Source organism: Artibeus jamaicensis, unplaced genomic scaffold (genome assembly GCF_021234435.1).
Source record: "Artibeus jamaicensis isolate MK-2021 breed Jamaican fruit bat unplaced genomic scaffold, CSHL_Jam_final contig_76, whole genome shotgun sequence".
NCBI classification, from domain to species: Eukaryota; Metazoa; Chordata; class Mammalia; order Chiroptera; family Phyllostomidae; genus Artibeus; species Artibeus jamaicensis.
The window spans coordinates 5,980,470-5,999,967 of record NW_026521954.1 but is presented as its reverse complement, the minus strand read 5'-3'; the positions used below and the strand labels follow the sequence as shown (position 1 = coordinate 5,999,967).

The 19,498-nt window shown below is 40.0% G+C and overlaps 1 protein-coding gene across 5 annotated transcripts in view; it reads right to left on the bottom strand.

Annotated features, from left to right (window-relative positions):
- The window catches only part of ARAP2 (ArfGAP with RhoGAP domain, ankyrin repeat and PH domain 2), a 162,196-nt gene that overhangs the window by 135,853 nt on the left and 6,845 nt on the right, over positions 1–19,498 (bottom strand). For 3 of the 5 annotated variants that reach the window (XM_053672327.1, XM_053672326.1, XM_053672330.1), the window contains 5 exons: positions 11,064–12,095; positions 5,989–6,047; positions 4,867–4,943; positions 4,086–4,177; positions 1,703–2,056 (listed from right to left, as the gene is read on the bottom strand). In XM_053672327.1, coding sequence (XP_053528302.1) covers positions 1,703–2,056; positions 4,086–4,177; positions 4,867–4,943; positions 5,989–6,047; positions 11,064–11,971 — 1,490 coding nt within the window. In that variant the 5' untranslated portion in view covers positions 11,972–12,095. Of the gene's footprint in view, positions 1–1,702; positions 2,057–4,085; positions 4,178–4,866; positions 4,944–5,988; positions 6,048–11,063; positions 12,096–18,978; positions 19,037–19,498 lie in introns of those variants that run through there. The other 2 variants (XM_053672328.1, XM_053672329.1) reach the window with 2 other exon arrangements.

Sequence of the window (19,498 nt, the reverse complement as noted above, 5' to 3'; positions counted from 1 at the left end):
TTCCAGTCATAGCAATATAAACATGAAGAATTTTTTTTAATTTCTTAGTGGTAACAACAACCTCCTTGGTTTATTCTCTTATGTCCCTTCCTCCTGGTATGCAGGGGGAACAATTTTTTAAATCAGAAAACTGAATTATTTCCCCTAAAATGAAAAAATATATATCTAGAAAACTTGAGCACCTAACCCTGCGCAGGCTCGGAACAGAGAAGATGTGAAGTCGGAGTTCTGACAAAGAGAAGGGGAAACGTTCTAACTGTCCCGGAGGTGGCCAGTAACAGTGGAGCTTTCTCAGAGTGCCTGCGGCATAAACACGCCAACCCTGTAAAGAGCAAGGTTCCCCCCGAGGTTATGGAGGGAACCGCAGCTGCTGAGGGCTCTGTACCCAGAGTGTGCTAAATCTTCCAGTGATATTTTCAGAGAGCACTGATCTCCCAAAGCACTTAAATTTCACAGAAAATGAAAGATTTCAGACTATTCTGGCTCACTATCCATTCCACCGCTGTGTATACTTGAGTTCTGACTTATCATCCGTTTGCTCTTTCACTGTGCATTTACCAGTAATACTGGAGACTGATGAAAAGCAGACACAGCTGACTGACTGCTTGATCATCCTAATGTAACCAGAAAGGAGTGAAACAAAGTAGAGTAATTGATACTAAGAAGCACTGTGCACCTAATTTGCTAAAAGGATGCAATCGTATGAAATAGTAACCGTATAATTAAAAGCCATAAAAGTGGTGATGGGTTTTTGTCTTCTAAGAAATGTAATTCCTAAAAAAAATATATAAAATAAAATACAAAGAAATGTAATTCCTGTTCCCACTAGTCAACTGATACTTATGCTAATTTTTTGCTAATAAAGTTTATCTTTGGTCAAACCAAGGCTTTCTAGAAATGATGCACATTTGGGGGAAACAAGAGAAAACCAGCACATTGTAGAGATCCACCACATAAATTCTTCAACATGAAAGGTTTAACCCCAAAATAATTTACTAAATCACGAGGAACATTTCAAGTAAATATTTCAAAAAGACATCCAAAGAAAAAACAAGAAGCCAGGAAGCAATTCTAATTAAACATAATCCCTTCCCAAAGATTTCCAAGTACTATCAAATGCTTAAGGGACAGAAGTTTCTTTGTAAAGAGAAATGATAAGTCCATTTTGAAAGTATAATATTCAAGGGATTCTGACCTCCTGTGCAACATACAAAAATCAAAATAATATATCGTATCAGTGAAGCCTAAAATCTAACAACATACTTTCCCTTCACTACAATAAGCCTTGTATACCCAAACAGAGCACTGTTATGAGATGAGCGAAAGCCAAACAGTGTGGGCTGAGTAATACCAACTCAATCTGCGCTGTTTTGCTTTGCTACAAATTGGGACAGAAGACAGAACATTTTAGTGCAAAGTCAGAAAACTAACCTTAAGGTTCCAGAGGTGAAATCATAACTTCCAGTTTTAATGTGCTACTCAGAACCTCAGCCAAGCATTCCACCACCCACATGCCACGCGCTCCTCCTATGTCTCAACAGCAGCATTTGCAAAAGCATGTTGAGAGTCCTGAAAAACCTCCGTGTATCTGTGTGCAGGGAGGGGAGGGGAGGGGGTGGCAGCAACCTAACAGGTTTAAAAATGGATTAAGCCAGAATTTTGGAAAATGGGCTACCTCTTCAGATAATGAATAAATACATACCCCTGAGGACAGAGTTTGTCTAGCCATCCCGATTTGACCTTCCTCACAGACGACCCATAAAAACAGGCATAAGGAGATATTGCATTCGAGGAAATGACGGATGAATCAGCATTTCCACTTGTTGAGCTTAGTGGATAACTGTGCCTATTCACAGGGTCCAAATTCAATGCTTTTTGAGTCCTCGATTTAGATGCCTTTGAGTTTTTTCTTCTTAGACTCTGAAAGCATTCTTCCACTGTTGAATATTCTGAATCTGAAGCACAGTCTGCTGAGCCATTGTTCTTGTCCTTTCGAGGTATCCAAATATCTTCCACTTTGTCTTCACTTACGTTCCCCTTCCTGTTATCGTATATGCTGAGTGGAAAAGAATAGTGTAAACATTTCAAAGTGCTATTTGTCATCTAAGCTATTGGTTACTTTTTAAATTTCTAAACAACCCATTTCAGAAATTAAAGACCAGGAAAAGCTCAGAATTTAATTAATCCATCTGATAATTTTTTTAACTCTTCTAAATTAAAAACCAATATCTCATCATCCTAGGACATATCTGAACACTACTAGACATAGTTTATTTTTTCTTATGTCTCATTGAATCTCATCTGTTCACTTGGACAGTTAGGTGTAGGACATAAGGATGGAGACTGACTATATTCTTTGCATCACAACTTAAACACCTTCGCCAGCAATAACAAGTGGACCCTGGGCAACACTGTGAACGACTAACTTAGCTTGTTGAAGATCCTTCTTCTCAACTTGTTGCCTCTTCTTTGACTCTCTACTAATCAACTGCATGGACCCTCTGCTGTTCCATCACTACATAATGGAACAGGGAGTACGTCCAACTGCTGAGACCTTTTGTATTATTTTGTCACACTAATAAGCAAAAACCCTACCGCACTGCTAGCTAGAAAATGAGAAGGGGCCAGGCTCACACTAAGCAGGTCAAAGCTGGGTAGCATACAACATTTACTGGAACCCACTCATGATAGCTAAGCATAGAGCCGTGAATTTAAGGAATGACAAAAGCAGAGTCACTGAGTAGCTTATGTATAATAAAACTCACTACAAAGTAGTTTTTTTTCCTAATAAATAAAACATATGATTAGGGGTCAAATTACATCCTTCTGGATATTTCTAAAAAACGATTACTGTCTTAAAAAAGTAATTTAGCCTGGCCCCTTCCACATTTTGCACTACAATAGGTCTCTACCAAATGTCTGCTGAAGATGCGCAATTAGTGCTTTAGTATGTCCCTTAAGTTTTAGTATTCTCCTTAAGTTTAGTTTCAACATAAGGAAACCTATAACAGTGTTAGCCTTGGAAAATAAAAAATAAAATAGAAGACAAAAATGAATGTTAAGTAGTGAACCAGTATACCCAGTCCTAATAAAGCTGAGAGAGAAATAAAATTTCAGTTCGTGCCTTAGAAATTCTGTTTAATTTCATGTGTGATCCACATAAGTGGGTAACTGTCAAGCCACTTGTCAATGCTGAACTTCCACTAAAAAGGACACTAAGTGACACCTGTAGAAATTGTGCGCTTCAGGGAGTGACATTTTTTTTGCATGGCCCATTCTCCTTCAGAGCCACATAACTTCTAATCCTTAAACTGCAGTCACAGTTGCCCCATCTCTGCCACTTTGGGGAGCGAAGGGTGGTCCCAATTAGAGAAAAGCCAAAATAATCTGCTACAAAATACACTTGAATCACAGACTTGAAATTCAATTATTAAAATGAGCTCTGTTATCAATTTAAAAGTAAATATTTGAAAATAAAATCATTTAGGGGAAAAAGGGGGAGGGATTTTGAGGAACAAGTATGAAAGACACAGAGATGAGGACTGGGGGGGGAATGGGAGGGAGGGGGGAGACGGGGGGGTGGGGTGGGATGGGAGAAATAGATAAGAAAAAATGTACTTGAAAAGTAACTAAATAAAATTTAATATTAAAAAAAAGAAGTATAATTGGTAGGTATGAAATAGACAGGGGGGGACTTAAGAATAGTGTAGGAAATGCAGAAGCCAAAGAACTTAAAATAATGACCCACGGACTTGAAGTAAGGGAGGGGAGTGCTCATGGCGGGTGGTGCAGGGTGGGAGGGAGACAAAGGGGAAAACTGAGACAACTGTAGTAGCAAAATCAATAAAATATATATTTTAGAAAAAGAACATAATGGCTAACATTCATATAAAATGTACTGAATCTTAGCAGTATTGGAGAATAAAAATGAGATGACTCCCAGAAAAAAAAAAGAAAATCATTTAAAAATAAAAGATCTGAACTTACCAATGTAAACTATTTTCTTAGAAACATAATATGAGCAAGAAGACAACCCTGTATAACATTTTATTCAAAAGAACTAATCATCAGTCATGACTTTATACCTTGATTTAACAGCACAAGAATTTCTTTCAGTAGCTGTTTCTCCTTTGAGTGTTTCTTCATGGGTCCAAAATTCATTCTTTATAGACTTCTTCTATTAAGAAAATACATACGCTTTTTCAGGATTTTGATATTCTACAAAGATCTACAATATCGGGGTTTAGTTTTAGTCAATAAATGTCTGATGAGATCAATTTTCAGTAAAAACAATTTAATTAGGGAAACTATTAAACAGTAGCCTTTGGATGCCTTTTTAACTTAATAACTCCTCATTTAAACTAAGAAAAACAGAATATGCTACCCAAGAATAAAATTTATTGACTCTGACTTCCCCGATACTTTTTGTGTCCCAACTCCTCTTTTATGATGGTCGGAAAAAAAAATAGCAGAAGAGCACAAGTACTAAAGAGAAAAGAGTAAGTGATAAACAGTAATTAAGAGATACAAACTAGTTCAAAGTTTGTATTTGGGTATAACACAAAACAATACAGGGGGCTTGTTTTTGTTTTTTATGGTTTTTTTCCACTTTTTTAAAAAGTAACTTCTCTGGCAGAAAACTCTCTGAAAACCCACTGACCTGTACTTCTGAAATCAAACTAATAATGTTTTTGTGTATACATTTAAAGATACAAATTTACCAGAATTTTACTAAGCAGAATTTTACCGACTAAAAATGTCATTCTCCAGTATAACACATTCTTCAAACATCTTACAGGAAAATGAAGCACAAAATATAGTCAGAAAAGTAAATAATATGGAAAAAATAAGATGTATGAAACAAACCTTGGAAGTTTCTAGCCCCTGGAATAGAAAGGTCTCTCCATAAGGGAAGATGGAAGATGAATTCTCCTCATTTGAATCTTTTTGGGGGGAATTATAGGATGAAAATGGAAAGATGTGAATAATGTGAAATATTGTTTTAAAACAGGCATGTATATTTATTTTAAAGCAATATTGCAACTTATGCTTAATTCTCTGACAGTCCAAAATTATGCTTCTGATTCCTACCCCCAAATAAACTCACCCCCCAGTGTTCCTGATGGAGCACTCGCTGTGTACACCCCCCACTTCACAATATGACGTATTACTATTTCTTAAAGTGCGATGCATCACACACACACACACACACACACACACACAGAGGAAGCTGTCATGGACCCATTTTTAATGTTAATTCCTAAATAATGGTGTTAACAGAAGAAGATTAATGCTATTATAATTTCCAATGAATTATTAAAAATTCATTAACATGACAAATAGGTATTTTATCACTTAAAATACTAGAAGCCATTTAATATAATCCCTCTAATTCCATAGTTTCTAATACATCTAAAAATAAATTATTTCAATAGATTTCCTACCATCTTTGAATTATACCCATCTACAAGACTGACATCTCAACATCTGCATTTTATGACAGGGCAAAACAACTTTTAAAGGTTCAGTAGCCAAGTGTTCGCCATCTTATTGCTGAGAAGAATGTTCCTGAACAAGCCGAATCTTCAAAAAAAGAAAAGCCCCTGTCAATGATCAACTTCCCAGAGTGATGTCAGCCCTCTCCTGTTACCATGGCAAAATCGCTTTCCATAAATCTGTTCTGTTGCTCAGACCGTCAGAAACCACTTAACTCAGTTAAATGCCTTCAACTGTGGCTAATGATAAATGAAGCCTGTACCAAAAAAAAATCTTTTTATATCACCATGTACAAATTTCCTGGAGCCTGTGTGTATCGTACTGGCTTTCATTCACTCACCTTTAATACTGTCTGAGGCACTATGAACTCTAGCAGACAGTATTCCCATTATCCCTACCCCTGAGGGGGCTGCCTTCTCAATCCCTACACAAGCACCTGTAAGACTATCAGATGAGTGCTAATGTACAGAGACATGAAATGCTAAGACTCACTGTGCTGTGTCACAGATTTTCCAGTGGAGGTAGCAACATTTCTTCTCTCTCGGAAATAGCTTAAAAGCAAAGGGAAAAAAACAGGTTAAAACAGGTATGTAAAAATAGATAAGTTGCTATCTTAAGTATTAATTACAGAGACACACATTCTTTGGGGTAGAAAACCCATTATTGATAAATGAGCTCAATTTTAAATAAACAGAATGGCCAAATTCCACAAATGTATTTTTCTAAATAGCATAGAGGAAGACATTTCAAAGTATTTTACAAGTGTTTGCTTCTCATATTTATAATTCACAGAAGCAAACATTTTTCCAATGCCTTCATGAGCATAAAGCAACTTCAAAACCTCTACCCATACCCACCTGAGAAAAATTTCCTAACCAGCTTTCAGTACGCAGGTAGCATTTTTGTCATTAGCTCTATAATACTGAATAAAAAGCTTTTCCGGCTCTGTGAGCATAATATGGAAATACACAAATACACACGCCTTTTTCTTGAAGAGCTGATGGTCTTAGAAGAGAGACATCACAAGCAATCAATTAGAATACAACCCAACAACAACAGAGGAAACCACTGTGGAAGCAGAGGGTAGTGAGCACCTACTACGATACGAAAGAGCTCTATCTGGTCTATCGCCTGAATGGAAAGGTCTGGACTCTGTCTTAAATAAACATCTGTCCAAGTGACTACAAGCAAGCAAATAAAAAAAAGAACTGAAAGATGATTCTTTGGAAAGATCAATAAAAGTGTTAACTCTCAGGGAAGGAAAATGAAAGAGAGACAGAAAACAAATAAAATACCAACATCTGGAATGAAGGAAGGGATATCACTACAAATCCTACCAACAGGAAAGGGGTAGATACGGATTACTAAGAAAAACTTTATGGCAACAAATCAACTGAGATAAAATGGAAAAATTCTTTAAAAGATACAAATTACCAAATATGGCATAAGAATAAATAGAAAATCTTGATATTCCTATAGTCACTAGAAAAATTGATTTTAGTAATTAATGGCCTATCCACAAAAAATACATCTATATCCAGATATTTCACTAGTGAATTCCACCAAACATTTCAAGAACAATGACACCAATTCTACACAACTTATTTCAGAAAATGGGAGGAGGGGGCACTTCCCAGCTCACGCTTAAGCCCAGTATTACTGATAATAAAACCAGTCAAAAACGAAACTACAGATCAATGTTAGATAACATAAATAACCCTCAAGAACATGAATGCAAAAATCACTAACAAAATATTGGCAAATTAAATCCAACAATATATCATAAGGAAAATATACTATGACCAAGTGTGAGTTACCCCGGGAAAGCATGACAGGTGTGTAAAAATCACCCTGGCCAGCGTGGCTCAGCGGGTAGGGGCAAAGTGAAAGGCCGCCAGTTGGACTCCCAGGTCCGGGCACATGCCTGGGCTGCAGACTCAGTGCCTGGACAGGGCACATACAGAAGGCAGACGCACAGAGAGAGTGCGGAGGCAGCCGGTGGCACTCTCCCTCTCCTTTTCCCTCCCTCCCCCTCTCTCTAAAATAGGAAATAAAAATAAATGTTTTACATCTCCAAGCCCTTATTATATGAAATGTTAAAGGGACTTACCTAAGAAAAAGAAGATAAAAAAGATGAACAGTGAAAGGACAGCAAACTCACAGTTATTAACAACCACACCTAAAACAAAAGCAAACTAAGAGGACAGCTAGATCAGGAGTGAACCATAGAAATGAAGATCACATGGAGGGTTAGCAACAGGGGAGTGGGAGTAGGAGAAGGGGGGAGAAGGTACAGAAAATAAGTAGCTTAGATGGTAGGTAGAAAACAGACGGGGGTGAAGGCAAGAATAGTATGGGAAATGTAGAAGCTAAAAAACTTGTGACACGTGGACATGAACTAAAGGGGGGAATGGGGGAGGGGGTGTTCAGGGTGGAGGGGAATGAAGGGGGTGGAATGGGACAACTGTAATGACATAATCAATAAAATATATTTTTTTAAATTAATGTTTTTAAATGATGTATAAAAATCATTTAACTGGGGAGGATAAGAAAGATACCTGTTCCTCTCTGCCTCACACACTAAGGAGGATCTCCCTGGAAGGGTCACAGGTCACAACTACGACTCCCAAGGAAAGGACCGCTGGTTGGATTCGCTTTCTGCTTGAAGATCTCCCTGGGACTAGGGAGACCTCCAGATGAAAGGGGTAAGGGAGGAACTGGCTCTTGCAGCCTAGTTCTAATCTCCCAAGATCTGCTGTTTAGCACAGTCCCACCCAGCCCAGCTGTCCAGAGAAAAGGAACAGGAATTCATGGAAGAAGCCCGAGACAAGAGCAATTCAGTCAGACAGCCCACTGTGTCAGGCAAGGGTGTGGGAAACAGGGCTTCACCTCAACAGGGTGTGTCTAGCATCATATTCCTTTCACCAATGATATGAAATGGTTAATTAGTAAAGAAATTACGTTAAAAGCACTGGCCACAAAGAAATATTTTTTATTTGGCACACGCAGGAATAAACTAACCATCATTTCGATGTCATTTGATTAGAGAGAATCTCAGATGGCATAATCCATGCTCTTACTGTAAATGACACATTATAACACTTTTGAAACTTGCAATTGCTCTTTGCAGTTCTGGTGAGGACAAGTAAGTCTGGAAATAAATCGCTGCCTCATTTTATGACCTACGCCCCACGAATGCAGAGCGGCCGTTTCCTGCCATAACCAAAGAGAAATGTTACAATGGGCAATCTGGCTAGGACGCGGCTACTAAACTACTTCCTGCTAACTTAACATTACCTCAATTCTCATTTTCAAGGCCTCAGAGTCACAATGGAACATCCAGTCTTTCAGTTTATGAAAAAATAGTGCATCTTATTCAAAATGTAAGCTAACTGTTTACATTACCGGAAGTTACCCTGTGGCTCCCAGAAGGATTCCGTTCTGGCAAAGATACAACTTGAATGTGTGTGCTCATAACCAGACCACTCTCAGTTTACTTCTTTTCATTGTTTCAAATTAGCAAAAGAAATTTTAAAGCTCAAGAGTCATACAAAAGTTAGTGATCTTCTAACATTCCTGAGAAATACTCCAATTCTTATACGGGCATACCTCATTTTACTGTGTTTAGTTTTTTCTGTTTCACAGATGCTGTGTTATTTACAAATGGAAGGCAAGACCCTCCACCGGCAAAAAGGAATTTCGCTCACTTTTCGGTGGTGCTCTGGAACTGAACCTGCAATTTTTTCTGAGGTGGGCCTCTGTACACAATTAAAAATAAGAATATTTCTTAAATGAGTGGTTTAGAAAGCAAGGTTCTGGAGTCAGGTGCACTGGAATAAAACCCAGGTCTCTAGCCTCGGATCCTAGGAAAAGTAACCTAAGACTCAATTACCCTGTAAGAAACTGCAAGAGTATTACCTACTTCACAGGACCATTGTGAGGATTAGGTAACTCAAGAAAAGTTGTAAACCCAACCAGCAACCAGCACCGATGTATTTAATAAATGACACTAGTACTATTCATTTCCTGATAGAGACTAGGCTCCGCTGTGGGCGCTAGTGTTGCCAGGGTAGACAAAGAAATTCCAGCCGCTGCCCTCAAAGAGCTGCTCTAATGCCAGTTACTGCAATTAACACAGTCTTGTAAATTGTCATGTTTTCTCTTGCAAATATTAAATTTCCTGTTTTCTCTTAAAAATACAACCAGGATTTCACATTGTAATTACCAAAGTTGCCTAAGATCAAGAGCACAGAGCAGATGGGGGAGGGGAGGGGAGTGGGGACTGTGGGTGTCTTGCGGAAATGCCAGCCTCCAGCCAGTGCAAGAAATCTGTAACAGCTTTTAGCACCCAGCAGTAACAGCCAAACTCACAGCCTCATGCCTCTCAGCAGAGAGACAAGTGTTAGTTTTTAGTGAAAAAAAAATATGCCACATCAACCCTACAGAAAAATGACTATTTTAGGTGTAACTTTAAGAAACCGATAAAAGCTCTCTCTGTGGGAAGCGAGCTCCTTCCTCTCATGCGGCCGACCACGTGACATCCTTTAGGGCTCCACTTTGGAGTTCCCATGTCTAGTGGACCTGGCTCATACTGCACTGTTACCATCACTTTACTGGACTTCTGTCTCCTATGCCACATTTCAAGCCCCTCTATTCCTCTATGAAAAAAGAAACAACACACCCAAAATGGACCCACCCGGTGCTACGCCCCACAATACCTACCCCAACCGCAGTTGCGGCCTCTCCCTGGGATGTAACCTTTATCCAGTCAATGTAGAACTGTGCAGTCCACACTAGTTAGGGAATCGACAGGACAGCCCCCCAACTTCGTTCCCCAAGGAGAGTGACCTGACCTGAAATAACCCAGTCTCTGCTAGAATAAATTATTTGCCCTGCAGCCATCCACCTATAAAAGCCTTCCACTGTGTGCAACTTCCCAGAGTTCTTCCTATTTGCTAAACAGGATGCTGCCCGATTCATTAATCACCGAACAAAGCCAATTGAGATCTTCAAATTTACTTGGCTGAATTTTGTTTTTTAATACCGCCTCCTTCACACCTAGCACAGTTCCTAGCAGTACCAAATAGGTATTCACTAGATGTCTTGTTGAATCGTTAACTCATGCCATGTATTATGCCAAGCAGTAGAAATACAAATGTTAAAAACACGGCCCCTGCCAAAGAACAAATACTTTAGTGGGAAGACAGAGTCAGCAATTCAGATGTTAGAACAGCACTCATGGAAGAATGCAATGTCACGTACGCCAGGTATGGTGGGAAGGGGTGGAAAGAAACACCCAGATAAAATAAAGAGAAGGAATATCCCCCCCCAACTAAATGGGCAAAAGCTGAAGAGTTCCAGGCAGTTACAGGGTGGAAACAGCCTCCAGGAAATAGTGTTCAACAGAAATGGCATGACAAAAAAATTTTAAAAGAGAAGAAAATGTTCACTGAATAGGTAAATTAATAGAAGTTCAATTTAGGGAAAAAAACACGGAAAATAAAATTGTTTAAAACAACTACATCTCCCCAAATTGAACTCTTACAGGTTATCATAAAAGTTCTTACCTCCCCGAGAGTCCTTTTGTGGACCCTGGAATCTCCGGTACAGGCCGATGTCTCAGCAGAAAAGAGCGAGACGGCCTGGAAACCAACTTGCTGCGACTTCGCATAGGCGGCAGGAATGGTGATGACGGAACATACAAATCGTTTACAACCATCTCTCCTTGAAATTTAAAGAAAGGGGGTGGCGGTGATCTTTCTGATGAACCATTAGTTCCATTCCCAGAATTTGCTTCTGCTACTGGACCCTCGCGGGAAGAAAGGCATTCAGGGTCTCCATGAGGAAGCGTGCTCACATTTTCTGAGATCAAATCCACATTTCCTGCTTGTTCTTCTCCAACTGTATGATCCACAGCCTTCTTTGTAATCAAAGACTCAATTTTACTATTTTCACTACCAGGTAAAGAATCTTGAAAAGAATCTGACTTCAGGCACAGCTCTTTTCCTGGAAGGGGAAGGCTGTGTTCAGGGAGAGGCGGCTTGCCATCGGATTTACGGGACTGGCTGTTTTCTACACTAATGTCATGTTGATCTAGGTTTTTGGCTGCAGTTTCCAACTGCGCTGGTTTAGGTGTCTGAACCACACATGCATCTACAAGTTCTGTGCCAGTGACCCTCTGGGAAGATGGAGCATGGGGTTCCTTTGAGGTCTCACCATTCTTCTTTGTCTTATGAATATTTGCATATATTGGAATATCTTGCATTTTTGACAAGATTATCTGTAATTGTTTAATTATCCTCCTCCGGTGTCCTGTGGGCGATATTCCGATCTCGTGTAGCACGCTGTCATTTATTGCTGCACAGTCCTTCACGGTATTAAAACCAAACTCGTGGAAGCGGGAGAGATACTGCTCCAAATTAATGCTCATCAGGAAATCTTTGATATCAACATTTACTGCAGTGACTGAGGACATAATGGTGGCTTCATTACTGAGCTCATTTACAAAAAGCAGTACAAGCACATACGCACACAGGAGGCCGCACTTCCAAGTCTCAGAATGTTACTTTCTCCATAGTAAATGCGTTGCATGCTTCAGTCTAGGGGAAAAAATGAATTCATTAGGACATTGTAGTTATTAAAACCTCATTTTACATTATAAACTTGCTCTGAAGAAATACAAGCAACATGAGGATAATGACTGTCACCCACCAAACTCTTAAGTCTGGCATCTTTGTGCATTACTTTGACATCCTGAAAGTCAATTCCCAGGGAGACTGTGAAAGGCAGAAATGCTATGGTCACATCAGGGGAAAAAAATGGCTCCCACACGAATATAAAGTGGACATGTGTCAAAAATATTATCTCACTCAATGAAGGAACCAGAATGATGGTAAGGTTAGTGCCTAGAGCATTTGTAGAATGGGCTTATACAGTCCATCAGAAAAGGCTTTTTTTTTTAGTGTTAGAATAAGACTGAAAGGTTAGATTAAAAATAAACTGCTTAGTGCCCTAGGGCATAAAATTAAAGCCTTTAGAGTTGTCTTTCTACTGGAGAAAAATCTATAAGCAAATGGGTAACTTCCCAGGTCTGGGCTTTAACCGAGTAGTAAATAGAAAGTGGAGCACAAGAATTAGAACCAAAATCCCAAGGGCGGGCCCTGGCTGGCGTGACTCAGTGGAAGAACGCCAGCCTGCAGACTAAAGAGTCCCAGGTTCGATTCCCAGTCAGGGCAGCACATGCCTGGGTTGCGGGCCAGGTCTGTGGTGGAGGGCACTCAAGAGGCAATCATACATGATGTTTCTTTCCCTCTCTTTCTCCCTCCCTTCTCCTCTAAAAATAAATAAATAAAATCTCGAAAAAAAAAAATCCCAAGGGTGGGTCTATCAACAGTAACCACAACAAGGTATTAAAAGAATATGTTGTATGGTCTTTTGATTACCAAGTTTTAGATAATTTTCCTTAACAACAACTAGCTATGAACAACTTTCCCCTTAACTACACTTTCTTCAGAGACTCTCTTAAAAAAAGTACAGTTAGAACATATTTCTCAGGTCAGTAACTTTCATTTCAAGAAAGCATTGGCATTATATATACAATACTGACAGGCAAAATAAGACTAGTAGACTACTTAGTTAATCCTTAAATACATTACATAACAGGAGATTAGGTTATATGAAAGTAAAACAAAAAGGTTTAAAGGTCACATTTTCCTTACACACAGCAGATTCGCATAGGTCCATTTTTCTCCCAAAAAACATCAATAAATTTTTTAGAAGTTGACTTATTTGGGTTATGTTTCTGTAACTGTGTTTAGTTTGTGCAGATATGCAAATTTCTGAATATTATGCTTCAATAAAAAGAAAATGCGTTAACACTCATATGCTGAAGGAATAAAATGAGACACGCCCAAACACGGTAAATTCATCTGATCCAGTGTTGATGCAGTGTTTCTGGAAATCAACCTCAAACTCAGATGCTAAAACCCCAGAAATTATTAACTGTTTAAAATATCAGCAAATATTGACAAGCAGGTATAGGATAAGAGGGAAAGCACATATTATATTCAGGCAGCACTGGAGGAGCAAAGAAATAAAAATACGAACAAGAGGTGAAAAGCAGAAAATGCTTTTATCAACAAGGTATCCCTCACTCACACTCAAAGTGACAAAATATCAGGGGAAAAAAGGAGAAAGTTAAACCTCAACACCGCAAACAAACCTAGGCCTCAGATACACCACTTTGGTTATACACAACTATTCTGTAAATGAACACATTACCCAATTTTTTTGGCACGTCACAAAAAATGGGAATAATTATTTCCAAATGGGCTGGCTTTGCATCCTATGAGAAAATAAAAGTCTGTAGTGTTCTGTTGTAGCAGCCCACACTGACTAATACCCTCCTCCATCCTCACTGTCTTTGCCCCAGTTCAGACCTTCATTGTAACCTCTTGCCTGGCTTACCACTAACACTCTGAACAAATCCCTCGACCAGTCTCCCTCTATCAGTGAGTTACTGAAAATCCAAATTTGGCATATCACACCACATCCTCAAAAGGATCAAGTCTAAGCTTCTTACGGTTGTCTAACAATAACAACCGCTATGACTGATGTAAACAGCAATTATATGCCAGATACCATACCTCATACACATTTCCTGCAACGTAGGTGTCCCTACATACTAACTCCAGGTTCAAGTTCAACCTCTGTCATTCCACCCACGTCTTTCACTCACTTTAACTAATTGTTCATTATTGTTCCCAAGACAATCAATTGTTTAATAGTCCCATATCTTTTGTATATACTGTATCTGCTTGCAGATCTACGCATTTTACAAAATCTTATGCTCTAGTTAAAATTTTGAATAGGCAGTACTACCTCTTCTATGAAGGCTTCTATTGACCTTACACAGAATCATTCCCTTTTCAACATGTAACTAGGATCCCTGAAGCTTGACAAGTGCTGGTGACATGTTCAAGAGACAGGGGAGAGGTTGGTGGGGAGGATGGCAGAACTGGCTGGGAGGCCCATTTTCTTAGTTTTTTGGTGTGCAAGTGTGTTTTAATACCTTGAGCCCTTTCCTTCCCTTGCAGTATATACATGCACTTCTTGGGAGGCTGACTCTAGGATGGATACACCAAATGTTCTACCAAAAATCTCTCGCAACAATCAGTCAACATGCTGAATGTGGCTAGGGAACCTGATTCCTATTCTTGACTCACAGTCCTCTGTGTACTTTGTATCAGCTCCATCTTCCAATCACCTGACTTTTTAACTGTCTTACCACCAAAAGGTGTTCACAGATCCACTTCTTTCTTTAGAGGCTTCTAGCCTCTATGCACATCATCAGATGCAAAGACATGGACATGCCTAACTATAAAAGTCTCCTATATTCAAACTCCTTCATATGAAAGCAAAGCCCTCCATGTGCTCCAGGTCAGTGGCTCCCCAGGCACTGGTTCCTGGATCTGCTGTGCAGCAATAAGAGCTGGTAACAGGCCTAGGAACCTGTGTCTGTAACACGTACCAACAATGACTCGGATGCGCACCGAAGTTCAGTAATCACACTGTAAATTCCTCCCGCTCCCCAGGATGCTTTATACCATCTCACCTGAGCTGAAGCTCGTCACCTGCCTCCCCTAGGATGGAATGTCCCACCTACCACACTGCCCACAAGCCTGGAGTCAGACTCACAGCGTCCCTCCCCTGCTTGGGAGCAGTGTAAACACAGGCACATGTCTGGACGTCAGCTACCTTAACCACAAGATGGAAACACTCAAAGGTACCTCGGCACTGGTGAAGCTTAAATAGGATAATCCATCTGTAAGTGTTAAAATAGTGCTTAGTATATGGTAAGTGCTTAGCAAATATTCAGTTCCACCATTGTAATTTTTTCTTTTCAACAGTTCAGTCATTATCTTCCCACAGCTAAATCTTTCCCATTCTTTGAAGTCTAACTCAGATGCTATTTCCTTCACAAGGTTTCTATGGTACAAGTAATAAACGCCTTTATACATCCACGGCATCTACTTTTTAGAGCATTAAATTACATTTTATTCATTCAACAGCAACCTACAGAAATGGGATAATACTGTGCAAAAGCCAAGATTTTGGAGCTGAACAACCTGTATCCAATCCCAGTTTCTCAATTTATTCGTTTTATAAGCTTGGACAAGCGTTTATCCTTTCTGTGCTTGTTTCCTCATAGGAAAATAAGGGTATTAACAGTACCTACTGCATAGGGCTGCTGTAAAGAATTGAGAACACTAACCACACACAACAAATGCTAAATACTAACTGCCATTGCAATTATTTCTGTTATCCCATTATAAACTAATACAAGGTGATGATCAGCTGATATAAACTGGCCAATAAATTCCAGTCAAATTATTTGTTTATAAACTTAGCGCACGGCGTACATGTAGAACATGTGTAGAGAACGTATGAATAGCTGGCATGACAGGCGTGCTTGTGCACCTGCCCATCCAACCCTGACCCATTTCCAAGAGGAAGAAGTACTGAAAGGGAGGTAACATTTAAGAGCACCTGCTACATGCCTGGCTTGCAACATCATTTAATAAACCTGACCTTACGACCTTACTGATCTCTACCTTGGAACTACATCCCGAACCAACTACTTCCCAACACCTGCCCTGGTCACATCCTATTCCAAGCCATTATCTTATCTATTTTAGACCATTATAATAGTCTCCTAACTGATAGCCCAGATTCTGTCCTGGTCTCCTACCCACCCACCCCAACAGTATGGTCTCAGTATAGCTGCCAGATGACATACCACAGTCTGTCCAGAAAGTATCCAGCCATGTCCTATTTAAAATTAGAGACATTTACTGAAGAAGACACAAGAAACATTGTACAGAGAACAATGATGCCTTAGTCCCTTTCAAAGCAGGCACCTTGGGGCCTCACACAGTTCTCCCAATCGCCACCAGCTGCCCCATCATATTTTCCTGAATCTCATCAACAGTCTAAAATCTATGCCATTTCAATGGTGATTTTAGTTTTGGGAAAAGCCAGAAATCACAGGGCACCAAATCTGGTCTGTAGTGGGGCTGAGTCCCCTGGGCAATCTGATGTTTTGCCAAAAACTCTGCATGAGACATGATGCATGAGCCAGTGCATTGTCTTAACAAAGCTGCCAATCACGAGTTGCCCATAGTTGCGGCCTACTGAATCATCCGAACAGTTTCCATGGAGGAATGTTCGAGCTAAATGCAAAATGTGATACAGATTGTTCCCTCTACCTGCTCAGTCATTTTGAATGTCATGGCCACACAGTAAACATGCTCACTCAACAGTGACTAGTCAAGTCATCATTGTTCACACCTGTGCATTCCAGTCCACTCTCCTTGGCTGCCAGGTTACATCGATGTTGTGCAAACCATTCTCGTTATATTAACAATGGTTGGACTTTGGGGGTCCAGACAGATCTCCTATTTTATAACAAAAGTCATTCCAAAAAACTTCCCAACTTTCCCTGGCTTTCCTCCTCTATCGCTCAAGTGCCATCAAGTTGGTCTAAGTCTTCTTATTCCCACCTTATGACCTTATCTCTCATCCTTCCATCTCTTTCAAATCTGTTTCCCCAACGTACATCCACAACTCAGGGCTCACTCCATCATCTCAGTAGCACTCTGCTCACATGGGACCCTTTACAGAGGCCTTCCATACCCCGCCAGGCATATAAGCATGGCTGATGCCTCATTATTCTTACCCTTGCTTTATCTACATTCATGGCATTTGTTACCAACTGACATCTGTGGGCTGTCCCAAGATGGCAAGGATCTTCTCTGTTCAAGACTCCAGCCCTTAAGTCTGAACACTGGCAGGCATATAAGAGGTGCTCAGTAAATGTTTGCTGAAAGACTTCTTCCCAGCTTTGAGATTTAAGATGAAAACAGGAATGTATACATAGTTTTCAACTTCTGTCTATTTAGGTCACCAAACTTGTAGGGAGCAAAGAGAAGATTCTCCAATCCATCTAACCATGAAAACAAATCAAGTCAGGAGTTACAGGTTGTCATGGGGAGTAGCTGGGAACATACACACCACCTATGGGGTTTTTAAAAACCCATGGGTTGGGACAGCCTCCCCAGTCCCAATGCCTCACGTAAGAAAAACCACCACAGTGGCCACTCCCCACCCCCACTGCCCAGCTATTACCCGTGGAGTTTTATCATTTCCCCTAATTGAGCTAGGAAAAAAAAAACTGAAAACCATGGGTCAATTCATTAAATCAGAAGGTCATTAAGTATTCAGTGCTGATAACTTCTAGAGTTAACTGTGCCTGGCTCCAATCTCTTACAAAAAGGAAAAATTAACACAGAACAACTGAATTCAGTCACAAGTTTAATCCATTTTTTAAAAAGCACGCCATTTTAAAATCAGAACCATAACTTTAAGGTCTTTAGAAACTTCAAATGTGCCAAAGTACTAGGTTTAACAATCACAGAACCACTGAAAGGTATCTCAGAAAATACCAAATAAAAAGCAATTAAACTGCCACATGAATAGTGAGACTTTTTAAAGTTATCAGTACAAGTCTTGTAGACTGTAAGGGCAATGAAAGCTTACTGCATTCCAGAATACAGTTAAGAAGGTTCTAGAGTGGAGCCCACCCAGGGGGAACCCAGGAAATGTGTAAGAAACTGTCTTTGCTGGTCATAACTGAGTGGCAACAGGAGATAGATAAGCTGACTTATGGCATCCTGCAGGTACCATTTTACTCTTCCAATTCTCTGCGTCTAATCATCTAATCGCCCCCACAGGGTGCCTGGCACTTCAGGTAAGAGAACTGCCTCTGCCTTTAAATTGCTAATAAACTTATTGCGGAGAAACAGCTAAGCCTTAAAAAAAATCAGAGAGCTCCATATGGATAACTTACTGAAATAGCTAACTTGAGCTACAAATCTTAACAGAATTCAACCTTTGCTTCAGTACAGAATATAATCACAAGAAACAGGCATCATGATATTTGCATATCAAGCAAACTCCAGTGTTTTAATAACAAGATACTAACAGCAAGTACCATAAAATCAGCACAATCTACTTAGTTCCCCACACACATGCAGAAGAGGAAGTGGACTTGAGGAAATATGATTGTTGTCATATTTCCCACAGCACAGAACAGTAGAAGATTCCAGGCCAAGGATCCTAACTCACTGTTCTAGTCTAAGTGCTCAGCCCCCTGTTCAAGGCAAAACTGGTCACTCAGCTTCCCTCTCCTCGGCCACCCATTCACCTACATGAGCTTGTGGCAACACAACCCCCATTAAACCCATAACAGGAAGCCCAGTTTTCACAACCTCGTCATCACTTTCCACTGTGGTCACTGCCTCCATGGTCACTACCTTGACCACTACACCTTCCCAACCATCAAAACACATCCATCTTTTCTCGCTCTCCTTCAGACTTTTATTGCTAATAAGAACAGCCAATATCTGTGGCATGGTAACAAACCCTCCACGTAGGGTCTTCCGCAATCCTCATAGCTGCCGTAGGAGGAAGGTCTCATGTCCAAGGCCACCAGCACATGAAACAGAAAAACGGTAGAGCCAGAATTCTGAGAGTCAGACTCCACCCCCTGTGCTGCCGACCAGTTACGCAACTTATTTCACAGTAGAGAGGGTGGAGGACTTCATATTTTCTCTCCTCTGACCACCAAGGGCTCCAGTCACTAGAGAAATGCTATTTAAATATACTATGCTGTGCCAGCCCAAGCTTCGTACATCTTTTCAAATTGATTGTGGGTATATGTGGGTATATGTGTGGGTAAGTGGATAAATACGGAAGCCTACATTCATTTACATTTAATTACTTGAGATTTGAGAATCAATGGCAAGTTAAGGGATAACATCTTCGAAATTCCTGTGTGAAGAAATGTTCATCTAGAATTTAGTTTATTAAAATTATCAAATACCCTCAAAGAATTCACTGGCCACCTGAGCAGTCAATGATGATGGGATGAAAAGAAAGTCAA